The 16647-nt window shown below is 44.8% G+C and overlaps 1 protein-coding gene across 1 annotated transcript in view; it reads left to right on the top strand.

Moving 5' to 3' along the window:
- The window catches only part of LOC126174989 (post-GPI attachment to proteins factor 3), a 97204-nt gene that overhangs the window by 55207 nt on the left and 25350 nt on the right, over positions 1–16647 (top strand). The window contains exon 6 of the mRNA XM_049921469.1: positions 13950–14154. Coding sequence (XP_049777426.1) covers positions 13950–14154 — 205 coding nt within the window. The remainder of the gene's footprint in view (positions 1–13949; positions 14155–16647) is intronic.

The following is a 16647-nucleotide window of genomic DNA, read 5'->3' as shown; positions in this document are numbered from 1 at the left end:
CTGTGTGGTAGTGACCACTTCACCATCTTCCGGTCACTGCCCCAGCATCAGGCCTTGGGACGCCTGCTCAGGTGGGCTTTAAACAAGGCAGACTGGGAAGTGTTCACCTCTGCTGTCACTGGTCAATCTCCCCCACATGGTAACATCGATGTGGTGGTTGGGAAGGTAACTATAACGATCGTTTCTGCGGCGGAAAATGCGATCCCTCGTTCTTTAGGATGCCCCTGGCAAGAGATAGTCCCTTGGTGGTCACCGGAAGTTGCTGGGTCAATTAAGGAGCGTCAGCGAGCTCTACAGTGGAATAAGCGGCACCTGTCCCTGGAGTACCTCATAGCCTTTAAACGGCTCCGTGCCTACGTTCGCCAGCTTGTCAAACGATGGAAATAGTAGTGTTGGGAGAGATACGTCTTGACCATTGGGTGCCAAATGTCACCTTCCCAAGTCTGGGCAAAGATCAAATGAGTTTTGGGTGCCAGACCCCAACAGGTGGCTTGTTATCTACCCACTCAAACGTGATTGCTGAACACTTTGCTGAGCACTATGCTCACGCCTCTGTGTCGTAGAATTGCCACCCAGCCTTTCGCACTCTCAAACAGTGGATGGAAGGGAAATTCCTCTCATTCACTACAAGCCACTGTGAACCTTATAATGCCGCATTTACAGTGTGAGAGCTACTCAGTGCCCTTGCACATTGCTCTGACACAGCTCCTGGGCCAGATCATATCCAGTCATATGATTAAACATCTCTCGTCTGACTACAAGCGATATCTCCTCATGATCTTCAACCGGATCTGGTGCGGTGGCATCTTTCCATTGCACTGGTGGGAAGCACAATCATACCAGTGCTCAAACACAGCAAAAACCCGCTTGATATGGATAGCTGTCGGCCCATCAGCCTCACCAATGTTTTTTGTAAGCTGCTGGAACGTATGGTGTGTTGGTGGTTGGGTTGGGTCCTGGAGTCATGTGGCATACTGGCTCCGTGCCAGGGCAGTTTCTGCCTGGGTTGCTCTACCACTGATAATCTTGTGTCCCACAAGTCTGCCATCCAAACAGCCTTTTTCAGATGCCAACATCTTGTTGCCATCTTTTTTGATTTACGGAAAGAGTATGACATCACCTGGTGACGACATATCCTTGCCACATTATACGAGTGGGGTCTCCAAGGCTCGCTTCCTATTTTTACGCATAATTTTCTGTCGCTTCGTACATTCCATGTCCAAGTTGGTGCCTCCTATAGTTCCCCCCATATCCAGGAGAATGGGGGCTCCAGGCAGCTGTATTGCCGTCTGTCTCACCCTCTCTGTATGCAGATGACTTCTGCATTTTGTATTGCTCCACCTGTACTGGTGTTGCTGAGCGGCGCCTACATGGAGGTATCCACAAGACGCAGACATGGGGTCTAGCCCACGGCTTCCAGTTTTCGGCTGCAAAGTCATGTGTTACGCACTTCTGTCAGCATTGTACCGTTCATCCGGAACTAGAACTTTACCTTACTAATGATACCCTCACTGTAATGAAGACATATTGATTTTTAGGACTGGTTTTCGACACCCGATTGACTTGGCTTCCTCACCTTCGTCAGCTTAAGTGAAAGTGCTGGCAACACCTCAATGCCCTCCTTTGCCTGATCAACACCAACTGGGGTGCAGATCGCTCTACGCTGCTGCAGCTCTACAGAGCCCTTGTTCAATCCCGCCATGGACGAGTCTGGTGACCAGTGTTCTGGTGGAGACTGGAGAACGTCCATTGCAGGTCAGGCGTGCACAAATGCTCACCAGTTATATTGCACACATTCGTAGTTCTCCTGCAAATCCGAATTACCATCTCCTTTTCCCACCCATGGCAGTTCATCTCCCAAATCGGCAGCCCAGGTCAGGGCTTACAATTGCAGTTCACGTCCGATCCCTTATATCTGAACTGGAGTCCTTGCCTTTACCACATATACTCATTGTCCATTTGTGTACACCTCAGTGGTGTTCACTTAGGCCATGACTTTGCCTGGACCTTTCACATGGACCAAAGGACTTGGTTCACCCCGCGGCTCTCTGCTGTCACTTCCTCTCGATTCTTGACATGTACCGAGGCCATGAAGTGGTTTACACCGATGGCTCAATGGCTGATGGTCACATCAGCTTCACGTATGTCCGTGGAGGACATATTGAACAGCATTCCTTGCCCAATGGCTGCAGTGTTTTCACTGCAGAGCTGGCAGTCTTATCTCATGCTCTTGAGCACATCCGTTCATGCCCTGGGGAGTCGTTTCTTCTGTGTGCTGACTGTTTGAGCAGCGTACAAGCTATGTACCAGTGCTACTCTCATCATCCTTTGGCAGCGACCATCCAGGAGCCCATCTATGCCCTGGAATGGACCGGTATTCAGTGGTGTTTGTGTGGACTCCAGGACACGTCAGAATCCCAGACAATGAACTTGCTGACGGGCTGGCCAAACAGGCTATACGGAAACCACTTATGGAGATCGGCATTCCAATAACTGACCTACGTTCCTTTTTATGCAACCAGGTGTTTTGGCTTTGGGAGACGGAATGGCATAGTCTCAGTACGCACAACAAGCTGTGTGCCATTAAGGAGACTACAAATGTGTGGCAGTCCTCCATGTGGGCCTCTTGCAGGGACTCTGTGGTTCTCTGCCGGCTCCGCATTGGCCATGATTGGGCAACCCACGGCTACTTCCTGCACCATGAAGACCCGCCTCATTGTCAATGCGGCGCCTGGTTGACAGTGGCCCATATTCTGGTGCACTGTCCCACATTGACTGCCCTGTGACAAAATCTTCGGTTACCGGATTCATCGCCCCTAATTTTATCTGGCAACCCCTCATCAGCTAATTTAATTTTACGTTTTATTCATGAGAGTGGGTTGTATCATTTGACCTAAATTTCAGCACATGTCCTTTGTCCCTCTGTGTCCTCCATCCTGGTGCTTTTAGGGTGGAGGTTTTAATGTGTTGCAGAGTGGCTGGCTTCTCCTGTGTATTCTCGTGGTCAGCCAACCATGGTAATCTCTTTTGTTGTTTTAATCTCTTCTACCCTGTTCCTTGCGTGTGTCTGGTTTATTTTCTTTTTATTTTTTATTTTTTATTTTTATTTATTTTTTTTTTTTTTGTCGTATTTAGTGTTTGTTGCCCTTCTGTCGTTTCTGTGTTTTTTTTCCTTTCTTCCAGCTTTGATTTCTGTGTCTTACTTCCACCCTTGTGGAATTATTTTAATCGGAACGAAGGCCCGATGACCTAGCAGTTTGCCACCCCCCCTCCCCCCCCCCCCTCCCTCTTTTAAACCAACCACCCAACTGGACTTATGATGACTGGAAGCATGTTACCTGGTCGGACAAGTCTCGTTTCAAATTGTATCGAGCGGATGGACGTATACTGATATGGAGACAACCTCATGAACCCATGGACCCTGCATATCAGCAGGGGACTGTTCAAGCTGATAGAGGCTAAGTAATGGTGTGGAGCATGTGCAGTTGAAGTGATATGGGATTCCTAATACATCTAGATGTGACTCTGACAGATGACACGTATATAAGTATCCTGTCTGATCATCTGCGTTCATTCAAGTCCATTGTGAATTCTGATGGACATGGGCAATTCCAGTAGGACAATGTGACACCCCACACGTCCAGAGTTGCTTGGAGTGGCTCCAGGAACACTCTTCTGAGTTTAAACACTTCTGCTGGCTACCAGGCTCCCCAGATATGAAGATTATTGAGCGTGTCTAGAATGCCTTACAACATGATATTCAGAAGAGATCTTCACCTCCTCATACTCTTACAAATTTATGGACAGCCCTGCAGGATACATGTTAAGAGTTCCCTCCAGCACTACTTCACACATTAGTTGAGTCCATGCCACATCATGCTGTGGCACTTCTGTGTGTTCGCAAGGGCCCCAGACGATATTAGGCAGATGTGCCAGTTTCTTTGGCTCTTCAGTGTATCTATGACTGGGTCACACTCTGTGGGGAGGAAGGTTACTGCAACATTACTACCGCTTGTAGTCCTCCTGTATTTTACTTATGGGCATTGGGTGAAATAGGTCTTGGACCTTTAATTGTATATGTAAAAATTACAGCCTCAAGTTGAAACTGTTCATGAGTATATGTCTAGTTTATCTCAAACAATGAAAAATACAGGATGGATTTTATGAAAGGGAAAGTAGCTACTCACCATATAGCGGAGATGCTGAGTCACAGATAGGCACAACAAAAATACTGTTCAAATAAAGCTTTCAGCCCTTTAGGCCTTCTTCAAAAATAGACGACAGACACACTGTCATGCAAACACAACTCGCACACACGACTGCAGTCTAAAGGGAGCCCTGCCTTTGAAGGGATAGGTGATGTTTGTTATCAGACTGGAGTAGGTGGTGGTGGGAGGATGCGTGGGACAGGTCGTGCGTCTAGGTCTATTACAGAGGTATGAGCCAGGAGGCATGTGGTTGGGAGCAGGGATTGTGTAGCGATGGATGAGTATATTGTGTAGGTTCGGTGGACGGCGGAATACCGCTGTGGGAGAGGAGGGAAGGATAGTGGGAAGGACATTTCTCATTTCAGGTCACAATGAGAGGTAGTCAAAACCCAGGTGGAGGAAATGGTTGGTGTGTTTTATATAGGAGGGCAGGTTCTAGGTAATAGGTTGAAGGCATTGGTCTATGAGAGCAGAAATGCTCTCAGTGGGGGCACACTAACTGGCCACAATGGGGCATCCTGGGTGGTTGGGTTTATGGACTTCAGGAAGCATGTAGAAGGTAGGATTGTAGGGCTGGTAGAGGTGAGCAGATAGATGGACTCCAGGCAGAGGTTCTGGGATAGGCCTAAGGATTTGAGGAGTGACTAGAGATCCTGCTGGATTTCTGGAATGGGGTCACTGTGGCAAGATTTGTAGATGAATGTATCTGACAGCTGGTGGAGTCTCTCTGCCAGGAAATACTTGCGGTTAAAAACAACAGTGCTGGAATCTTTGTCTGCAGATAGTATTGTAAGATTGGGATCAGTTTTTAGATGGTGGACTTCGATTCTTTTTGTGTATGTAAGGCTAGTTTGCATGTTGAGGGACTTGGGGAATGACGGTGAGGCAAGGTTCGAGGTTAATACATTCTGGAAAGTAGTAGGGGGTGGTTTGGGGGCAGTGGTGGTGGATCATGGGTGGATGAAGGAGTGAACTGAGTTAGGCAGGGTTCAACATTGGTCTTTGGTTAAGTCTGATTGCTAGGGTTGGTGACAGAAAGTATTTCCACAGTAGGGACCAGGAGAAGGAGAGAAGGACTTTAACAAGTCCTGCATGATAGTATTTGGGAGTGGGCAAAAGGTGAGGCCTTCCGAAAGAACTGATATTTCTGTGGGGCTAAGGCTTCTGGAGGAAAAGGTTCATGACAGTGTTTCAGGTCTGTTTCGGTTCTGGATTGTGTCTGATGGTTGGAAGGAGTTTTGGAGGGTGGGGTTAATGTAGTAGGTCTGCGAGACTGGGTTTGTCAGTTATGAGGGGATGTGGAGGAGGTTTGGATATTGTTGTAGTGGTGGTGGACAGTGGTAATCCAAGGCAGTAATAGGAAGTGAGCAGGATGGAGAGCTTGTTGAAGTGGTGTTGTGCATGTTGCTCTAGTTCCTGGATGGCAAGAGTTTCAATGTGTGTTATGGGTTCCAGGAATTTGGGATTGCACAGCAGGAGAATTTTGCAGATAGAGTGAAGGTACTGCAAGGAGGTTTGGACTTGGTTGACATGGTTTTGTAGGGCTGTGTTGGTGAGGGCTAAGGATTGGCAATATCTGAGCAGCTGAATGTTATTATGGAAGGAGGGGTGGCATTCAGAAGTGGGTAATTTGATGGTAAGGCCATTTGGGGGTGGGGGGGGGGGCAGATTCAATGAGCCAAGCAACTACACAGAAACAGTATGTGGGACTGGGATCTGGCTAGAGATAAGGAAACTTTTCTGTATTGATGCAGATGAAAGGAGCAAGAATTCATGATGGTGGAAAAAAGCGAAAAATTACAAAAATAATGTAGAATTATGTAGGAAAAAATTCACAAAAATACACTCAATAAGTGGGAAAAATCCTGAGAAATATGAAATGGATGCAAAAGGGGAAACAAGATGAAATCTGAGGGGGCCGATGATAGCAAAAGGCAAAAACTCATTAATCTTGGCATGAAGTCACAATGAGAGCAAAGAAACAATATAAATAATAATAAAAATATAGATTTTTTTTATTGTGAGTAGCAGGTGGGTGGATAAGTATGAAGAAGAGGGATGGCAGATGTGACTTTCACCTCTGCTGTCAACATTGAATCTCCCCACACGGTAACATCGATGTCATGGTTTAGCAGGTGACTACAACAATTGTTTACGCAGCAGAAAACGCGATTCCTCACTCTTTAGGGTGCCCCCCGGCGTAAGGCAGTCCCTTGCTGGTCGCCGTAAGTCGCTGAAGCATTTAAGGAAAGTCAGCCAGCTCTACAGAGCCATAAGTGGCGCCCTTCCATGGAGCATCTCATAGCCTTTAAACGGCTCCGTGCAGCATTCGCCAACTTATCAAGTGATGGAAGCAGGAGTGTTGGGAGAGATACGTCTCGACAATTGGGTGCCATACGTCACCTTCCCAAGTCTGGGCAAAGATCAAATGTCTTTTTGGGTACCAGACCCCAACAGGTGTTCCCGGTGTTACCATAAATGACATGTTATCTACTGATGCAAATGCGATTGCCGAGCACTTTGGTGAGCACTTTCCTCAAGCCTCTGCGTTGGAGAATTACCCCCAGTCTTTTGCATTCTCGAACAGTGGCTGGAAGGGAAAGTCCTCTCATTCACTACATGCCACAGTGAATTCTATAATGTCCCATTTACAGAGTAGGAGCTCCTCAGTGCCCTTGCACATTGCCCTGACACGGCTCCTGGGCCTGATCAGATCCGCAGCCAGATGATTAAACATCTCTCGTCTGACTACAAGCGACATCTCCTCGTCATCTTCAATCGGATCTGGTGTGATGGCGATTTTCCATCGCAATGGCAGGAGCGCATCACCATTCTGGTGCTCAAACCCGGTAAACCCGCTTGATGTGGATAGCTATCGACCCATCAGTCTCACCAACGTTCTTTGTAAGCCGCTGGAACATATGGTGTGTCAGCAGTTGGATTGAGTCCTGGAGTCACATGGCCTATTGGCTCCATGTCAGGGCAGCTCCGCCAGGATCGCTCTACCACCAATAATCTTGTGTCCCTAGAGTCTGCCATCTGAGCAGCCTTTTCCAGATGCCAACACCTGGTTGCCACCTTTTTTGACTAATGTAAAGCATATGACACCACCTGGCAACATATCCTTGCCACATTGTATGAGTGGAGTCTCTGAGGCCTGCTCCCGATTTTTATCTAAAACTTCCTGTTGCTCCATACTTTCCATGTGCAAGATAGTGCCTCCCATAGTTCCATCCATATCCAGGAGAATGGAGTCCCACAGGGCTCTGTACTGAGTGTCTCTCTATTTTTAGTGGCCATTAACGGTCTAGCAGCAGCTGTCGGGCTGTCCGTCTCACCCTGTCTGTATGCAGATGACTTTTGCATTTCATACTGTTCCACCAGTACTGGTGTTGCTGAGCGGCATCTACAGGGAGCCATCCACAAGGTGCAATCATGGGCTCTAGCCCACGGCTTCCAGTTTTCAGCCGCAAAGTTGTGTGTCGTGCTTTCTGTCGGTGTCGTACTGTTCATCTGGACACAGTACTTCACCTTAATGATGATCCACTCACTGTAGGGAGACATATCGATTCTTAGGACTGATTTTTTTACGCTCAATTGGCATGACTTCCTCATCTTCGTTAGCTTAAGTGTGAATGTTGGCAGCACCTCAATGCCCTCCGTTGCCTGAGCAACACCAATTGGGGTGCAGATCACTCTACACTGCTGCAGCTCTACAGAGCCCTTGTCCAATTACAAATTGACTATGGGAGTGTGGTTTATGTTTCGGCAGCGCCCTCAGCGTTGCATTTACTCGACCCTGTGCACCACTGTGGGGTTAGACTAGCGACGGAGCTTTTAGGACGAGTCCGGTGACCAGCATACTGGTGGAGGCTGGGGTCGCTCCATTATAGATCAGACCTGCACAACTAGTTGCCAGTTATGCTGCACATATCTGTAGTTCTCCTGAGCATCCGAATTATCGTCTCCTTTTCCAACCCGCGGTGGTCCATCTCCCGTATTGGTGGTCCAGGTCGGGACTAACGATTGCGGTTGGCGTGCAGTCCCTTCCCTTTGAACTGGGGTCCTTCCCTTTACTACCTCTACTTGTGGTCCGTTCACGTACGCCTCAGCCGCAACTTCATCTGAACCTTTTGCATGGCCCTAAGGACTCCATTAACCCTGCCACTCCCCGCTGTCACTTCATCTCAATTCTTGACTTGTTCCGGGGCTCTGATGTGGTTTACACCGACGGCTTGATGGCTGATGGGCTCGTAGGCTTTGCGTATGTTCATGGAGGACGTATTGAACAGCACTCCTTGCCAGATGGTTGCAGTGTTTTCACTGTAGAGCTGACTGCCATATCTTGTGCTCTTGAGCGCATCCGCTCCTGCCCTGGCGTGTCATTTCTCCTGTGTACTGACTCATTGAGCAGCCTACAAGCTATTGACCAGTGCTACTCTCACCATCCTCTGGTAGGCTCCATCCAGGAATCCATCTATGCCCTGGAACGGTCCAGTCTTTCAGTGGTGTTTGTGTGGACCGCAGGACACATCGGAATCCCAGGCAACGAACTTGCCAACAGGCTGGCCAAACAGGCAATGCGGAAACCGCTTCTGGAGAGGGTCATCTCCAAAGCTGGCCTGTGTCCTGTCTTACGCCACAGGGTTTTCAGGCTTTGGGGGACGGAATGGCATAACAGTATGCACAACAAGCTGCGTGTTAGTAAGGAGACTACAAATGTGTGGAAGTCTTCCATGTGGTCCTCTCACAGGGAATCAGTTAAATCAGTTGTCCTCTGCTGGCTCCGCATTGGCCATACGTGGCTAATGCGTGTGTGTCACTGTGGCTTCCAAATGACAGTCGTCCACCTCTTGCTGGACTGCCCACATTTAGCCGCTCTTTGGCAGACTTTTAACTTTCCCAGCTCCCTATCTTTGGTGTTGGACGACGATACCTCAGCAGCAGCGTTATTTTTACATTTTATCCATGAGAGTGGGTTGTATACTTCTATGTAGGTTTTAGCGCATGTCCTTTGTCCCTCTTGTGTCCTCCACCCTTGTGCTTTTAGGGTGGAAGTTTTAATGTGTTGCAGAGTGGCTGACTTTTTCTTTTTATTCTCGTGGTCGGCCAGCCACTGTAATCTGCTTTCTTGTTATACTCTCTTCTGTTTCTAGCGTCTCTGTTGTTTTCTTATCCTCTTTTATTCCATTTAGTGTTCATTGCCTTTCCTTCATTCTTGTGGTTTTTCCTTTGTTTCCGTTTTGTGTTATATGTCTCGTCTGTTTTATTCTCACACTTGCGGCGTTGTTTTATTAGGAACAAGGAACCGATGACCTCGTAGTTTGGTCCTCCTCTCGCCCCCCCCTCTTTTAAACCAACCAACCCTGGTTTTATTCAATATACCTAATTCCCTAGGTGCTAATAAGTACTTTAATAAGGTTACTGTCACTAGAGTCTACAAACTTACTTTGATTAAAGTGCCACTCAAAATATTTTCTAAATCCTTCTTATCTTTTATTATAAGGACATGGATTTAGTAATTCTAGAGTTGACTACCATTGCACACCTTCAACCATTATTTATTTTAAATTGGTGTGAGGAATCTGCCAAGTTTGTAAAGTCATGTTTATGAAGGACGGCCCACTTGGTGGCTTCAGCCTCTAAATGCCCTCTCACAAGCTGGATTGTCCTTTTATCTTCCCATGTGGAAGAGAGAGCTCCCTCAAAGGTTCCCAAAAATATAATTGGATGTAGCTCCCCTTTTAGGTTAAGTCTCGGGAAATGACTTGCCATATGACTATTTGCTAAGCTAAACTCTTCCCACCACTCACTCAGTGGATGTGGTTTATTTTCATTAGTATGGGGGAAACACTAAGAACTGTTTGCTTGCATACCTCTTGTAAAAAGTCTTCCGCCTTTTCTTGTTTGCTTGCACACCTCTTGTAAACAGTCCTCTACCTTTTCTCAACATTCTTACAGTGTAGCTTTTTGTAACCCATTACCTTCCTGACAGTATGAACACATTTTGCTTATAGTGGTCTGCAAAATGCTGAGTGCGTTGCAGTTTTCCTGTACCTTGGATTTTAAATTTACTAATTTTTTGTATGCCTCTTCAATACAATTAATTATTGCTAAAAATTCCACATTTTGTTTCACAGATCACCCTTCCATGTTTGACGATACTTCCTTGATGGACTCCCAAAAACTCTTTATGAGCTAAAACCAGTTTGGTCAAAAATCTCTTTTCTTATTATAGTATTTTTGTCAATGTCATCTTGATTTGTATTTTTAAATTCCCTATCTGTCTACTTAACATGAATATACCATTTTTCATTTGAGCATTTTCCTCCCTTGATTTGCGAATATGCATTTCTAATTGTGAATGTGTATTTGCAACCTTTATACTTAAGACTGTTACTCTGTTGATTCTGTTCTGATTTTGTATTCTCATCCTGTGTACTTCAACTGTTTATGTAGATTAATTAACTATGAACTCTAATTGTCTCATTCTTCACATCACTATTTGGACTCGCCAAGATATGTTCTCTTCATCAAAACTTTGCTTGGACACAATAGATAATTATAGTTTGAATTCTCTTTAATAAAATATAAGATTTACACAGTATCTTGCAAAACACACACAATGTTTCACCTTGTAGCTTATACACAACACTGTACAACTCTTTCATTATCAAAATGAATCAAACTCACAGGAAAAATTAATTATAGGTTGTTGGCTGGAATTTGGTGCAACATCGCCACACCCAGACAGCAGATGCACCCAGCTGCCACAACCAGGTTGCAATGTCTCATTACCCATTGCTTTCCAGTTCTCAGCAGCATGCGTTACCAGGTGGTTGGCCCATGGAGCAGCGGCATGTGGCATCGCTTGTCCTTGTATCTTCCCAAAGACAATGGCAGTTGCAGGGTACTCTTCTGCATCTGCTAGTAGTCAACTTTGTCGAGTCCTTTTAGTGGATTCTCCAATCTCTCTTAGTCTCTCTGATGTCCTGTGTATGTCTCACCATGTGTCGGCATTACATTTCTGGATCAAAGAAGTGACTTTCAGTTACTTTCTTTGACCTGCTCAGTAACCAGAGCGTAAGCCACACCAGGTTACTGAATTTTAGTAGTGAATTATTATTTGATAAATTCATATCCTTGTTTCAGAAAGAGACCTGATTGGAGGAAAAACTCCTTCATTTGTTCTCTCAAAAATTAGAGGTACGATGGTAATCAGTCAAAGGTGCTGTATATTGGTGAAATTTCTACCTACATTCATTTATTTCAGACTGTGTTACTGACATCAAATTATATGAAAGGCTGTAAAATTCTTCTGCTAGTTGAATAGAAATATGTGTATATGAACATTAGAAAATAAATTGAGTTCTTCACTTCTAAACTAAATATGATATGAAATCAACTTTCAGATTGGAACACTCTTATTCCCTTTGAATTGTGTAAAACAATATGTATGACTTATTAGAAGGCAGCAGCGGACTGACTCGTACATAATCATAATTTCACTACACATACATTTTGATTTTTAATTATAATAGCACCAATCAACACAAATTGAAAACCAGAGTTTCACAAGTGCTAGCAGGACCTTCTTGTTGTCGTCGGCAATCACTTCAGTTGTGACTGTGAACAGTGCAGCATCTTCGGCTCTCAGCAGCAAAGACTCTGTCAGCATATCACATCGCCCTTGGTCTTATTATTATTATTATTATTATTATTATTATTATTATTGTCATAATCATAAACTAAAGGCTATGCCTTGTCGATTTAGCCATGTCCCTTTCTCCATTGTCATCCTCTTCAATTCTTCGTACGATTTTATCCCCATATCTTCTTTGATTTTGGTCTTATCATAAAACAAAATAAAACAGTTATTCATGCAATAATAATAATAATAATAATAATTGTAATAGGACACAACTAAAGTGTATTAATCTAACTCAGTTGTCTTGACAAGCATTAATTTTAATTATGTTACCTTCTCACCTGTATTCACTAAGGCAGTAAGAGTAGCAATGCAACACTTTCTGATACTCTGTTACACCATACTGGGTACATCACATGTTCCCATCTCTTGCCATATGAGGAAATGTTGAGAATTGCTACTCAGACCAAATCTGCTCTCAACTGAGAATTCCTTGCTGGTACATTCCCTGTGCTCTTTGCACCATCACAAACTGTGCCTCTGATGTTCAGGCATCAACAGAACACAATGTACTGGTCATTGGACAAAGAGACCACCTCCATGCAGTTGCGCCACTGTGGACTGTGAGATTGGACACCTTGCGATCATGTTAAATCTGATTCCAATTGCACTCACTGTTTGATTGATCCTTTCTAGCATGTTACAAAATGTAGTACCCATCTGCTGCTGCAGTTGACCTTGGTCAACCACATTTTCTCCTTCAGGCAGCAGGGCGTATGGACCGGCACACCCAAAGCGTGCAAAAAAATGCTGTGAGCAATACCAAATTCATGGGCTACACTCATCACAGTTCATTCTTTTTTCAGTTACCTGATGGTTCTTCCCCATAGAGTCATCAAAATATTGCTTCTGGGCCATGTTGTTACGAAGATCACCACCACAGCCCTCCATAACTGATTGCTGATTGACACACACACTGTGTTTTCCTGTACCTTCAACTGCCTTGTGTTGTGGGGCCAGCCCCATTTGGCGCTATAGTCTACTTACATCACACACTGTGACGTCCAGCTTTATGTGTGTGACAGAGAGACATCTGGTAACATGCTCCCTCTTTTTCATTAATTTCCACTCAGCATTTAATATTATGTCACTTTATCTAGCTCATCCTTAAGTTTTGCAGAGCAATATATTATGTGAGCTCCATTGTTTTTTTTCAGTGCCTCAAACTCTTGCACTTTGTTGCAATTGGCCACTAAAATTAATTGTCCCTTATGTGGCATGGGGACATTTATTTTCAACTCTCACTAATACTTCAGGGTCTCCGCTGGATGTCATTATCTGGAGTTGATGGAGACCTGCTTGTGTGCATCCCATAAACATTTAAATACTTGTTGATATTGTGGTTATTCCTTACTGCCATGTTTACCTTTTCAGTGTTTCCATTAAATTCGACTTACTCATTGCCTTATTGTAGAAATTGCGGAACATAACTTTAAAATGTGCGTTCAGCTCTTTTACTTCCTTTGTTTTGTAGTCTTCTTAACCTCCTTGATCTTTTCGAGTAATCTTCTAAATTCAAATGTAAAAAATATTGTTTTAATAGCTCCTTCTATCAATATATTGCTTTGTGGTTTTCTCAGCAACTTTTTTGAAAAATCCTAGTTTTATGTTTTCCATCACTTCTCTTTTTTTGTTAAGTATGTTTCTTTTTTTCTGCAGCTGCCATGCCTCCCTCTCCACTCCCAACCCCCTCCCCTCCCGCCACAGCCGACCCCACCCCCACCCACCTGTCAACCCTTCTTTCTCCTCTCATTTTCTTCCTACATTTTTTCAACTATTACTATCTCTAAAAACCTTGATTTCTTCTGCATAGACAAAGGATTATTTCTGACCAACAGATGTTTGAATTTCAGACATGCAAGTTTGTTGTCTCTATGGTGGTCTTCTCATTTGTAGTACAGAATGTGAATTCTACCCATTAGAATAATTTGTCAGGAAGCATATTTACAAACTATGGATGTTCTTTTTGATTTTCATTCTGAATTATTGTACATACTTGGCCATTTATATCAGGCTGTTGGACTTTGTTTCAGGTATCGTGAATGGACTGGGATGGTTGTTATGGTGTACGTGGTGTCGAAAGATGCAGCCCTATGTTTGGCGCTGTGCCCTGTTTGTAGTGTTGGCTGGTCTCTCATTACTACTTGAGATTGCAGACTTCCCACCTTTGTTATGGACGTTAGATGCCCATGCACTCTGGCACCTCGCCACAGTGCCACTTCCAATATTGTTCTACAGGTAAAACGTGGAATTTGAGTCTCATAATGGTTCACGCATTGATACAGTTCTGAAACTGTGCATAATATTTAACTGAAAAACTCTTGCAAAATATCAACTTAACTGCACGCATGAAATACAGGTGCAGAAAAACTGGTGTGCTTTATAGTGTGGCGTCTATTTTATTAGTTCTCAGTAATTCTACAACTTTTCCAGTGCCAGGGGGAGGGAGGTAGAGCAGTAGGAAAAACCTGTTTATTTATTGTTCCTTACTAATAACGAAACCTAAGTGGGTTATTAAAACAATATTTTGTTTTTACACTGTGAAGTATAACATTAAACATCTGTTTGTGCCCAAAATTTTATATACTGTGAACGTTAAACCTGTTTCTGATTATTGTAAGCATTTTACTAGATCTGAAAGTGGGCAATTAAAATGAGTAGAACAGTCTGTCAATATGACAGACAGGAGAGATGTATATACTCCATCCGAACAGGCCTCAGAAAGCCCAATGGTGCTGCCTGACCACCGTGTCACATTCAGCCGATAGGCATCATTGGATACAGATATGAAGGTGCATGTGGTCAGCACACCGCTCTCCCAGCCATTGTCACTTCTCATGACTGCAGCTGCCACTTCTCACTCAAGCAGCTTCTCATTTGGCTTCACAAGTGCTGATTGCTGCCTGGCTGCTAACAGTGTTCAGCAGACCTGAATGGTCACTCATCTGAGTTAGCTGAACCCGACAGTGCTTAACTTCAGTGATCTGATGGGAATTGGGGACCACTGTGGCAAGGCCATTGGCATTGCAGAGATGGAGTGTATCAAATATAGGTGTTTCCCTTACTTTGATAATTTTCTGATGTATATTACAATCTGCGGTAAGTGTGCGTGGTTGAGCTCCATGTACTTTTTCTTATCTAGCATATACTGAGGCATGCAACAGTAACTGTATTAAGGTCTGGTCTTGTATATTTTGAGCACAAGCTTCTTTTTATATTTATTACTACAGTGTCAGTTGCAAATGTTCACAGTTAATTACTAGTTTCTTTCATAAACAATGATCATCTTCAGTTCTAAAAATAAAACGTAAATAACTTTTTCTTCAGGTAACACAGACAGAAAATATATTCAAAATTAAAAACATTAAAAGCTGTACGTGATTACTGAAATTACGCAGATTGAGATTATTTACAACATAAAATAGTTCCTGATTAATCATGATTAGTGAAAAGTCACACTTCTTAGGGGAAAAAAAAAAGAAAAGAAAGATAGAGTTGTACAATACATCTACATCTACACAATTACTCTGCAATTCACATTTAAGTGCTTGGCAGAGGGTTCATCGAACCACAATCATACTATCTCTCTACCATTCCACTCCCGAGCAGCACCCCCCCCCCCCCCCCCCCAGGGGGTCCACAACTCTTTTGTGGATACGTGCGTAGCGAGCACGGGGCCCCGAGCCATTGCAGCCTTCTTTCTCTCCAGGGCTGCATTTCCTTTCCCTTCCCCTCCTTTCCCCTCCTTGCTCCTCGCCCTCTCTTCTCCCTCTCTTCGTGTCCTTGCTTATGTTGGCCCCGCTATCCTCCTGGTTCTGTTGGTTTTCTAATTCGGCTTTGTTGCATGATCATCTCCTCCTTTTGGCATTCCTTGGTCCCCCTCTGGGGTTTGACCTCCATTACAAAATTTCTCCTCCGTAGTGTGAGCCATTTGGGGAAGAGCACCTTACCTAGTGTCTCCGACATGCGCCCTCTTAGTACATTCCATCTTTTCTTTCACGTTGTTGTCTGATACTAGGGTGCATAGCCAGCACGGTAGCCAGCCCGTGTGGTGGGGTCGCTATGTACCCTTTTGGTTGAGCCCCCTGAACACACAGGGATCACACTTCTGATACCTGAGCTGTGACCTCCTCATGCATGCCTTGGAGTGGTTGCTCGTCATCCTGGAGCATCGGAACTCCCGGCAATGGCCGCCGTGCCAGACAGCCCTTGCTGTGGCTGGGTGGCGCCCATGAGGAGAGCCCCTGATCGGAGTGGATGGTATCAGGGCGGACGCTATGCAAATGAAACGCATACGGGTCCAGAACTCTGGCCGTTCTTCTGCGGCCGTCTCTCTGCGTGGAACTGATTCCTCAAGTGCTGCTTCTCTTGCCCCTTCGGGCTTCCCTTCCATGGCTACCCCCTGGGAAGAGGGTCAGGCCCGTCGGCTAGGGGCAAAACCTTTCCCCCGTTACCTAGTTTGCACCAGGACTGATGGAGATACTTTCACTAATACCAAACCTTTATTATTTGTGGAACACATTGAACACAAGTTTGGTGAAGTGGACTCCCTGAGCAAGATGCGGTCGGGTTCGTTGCTGATAAAAACTGCTTCAGCTGCCCAATCTGCGGCCCTTCGTGCCTGTACCCATCTTGGCACAATACCTGTGTCCATTACCCCCCACCAGTCCCTAAATATGGTACAAGGTGTGATTTTTCACAGGGACCTCATCCTTCAAACTGATGAGGAAC

This window comes from Schistocerca cancellata, chromosome 3 (genome assembly GCF_023864275.1).
Source record: "Schistocerca cancellata isolate TAMUIC-IGC-003103 chromosome 3, iqSchCanc2.1, whole genome shotgun sequence".
NCBI lineage: Eukaryota > Metazoa > Arthropoda > Insecta > Orthoptera > Acrididae > Schistocerca > Schistocerca cancellata.
This window is presented reverse-complemented; position numbering and strand designations above follow the sequence as displayed.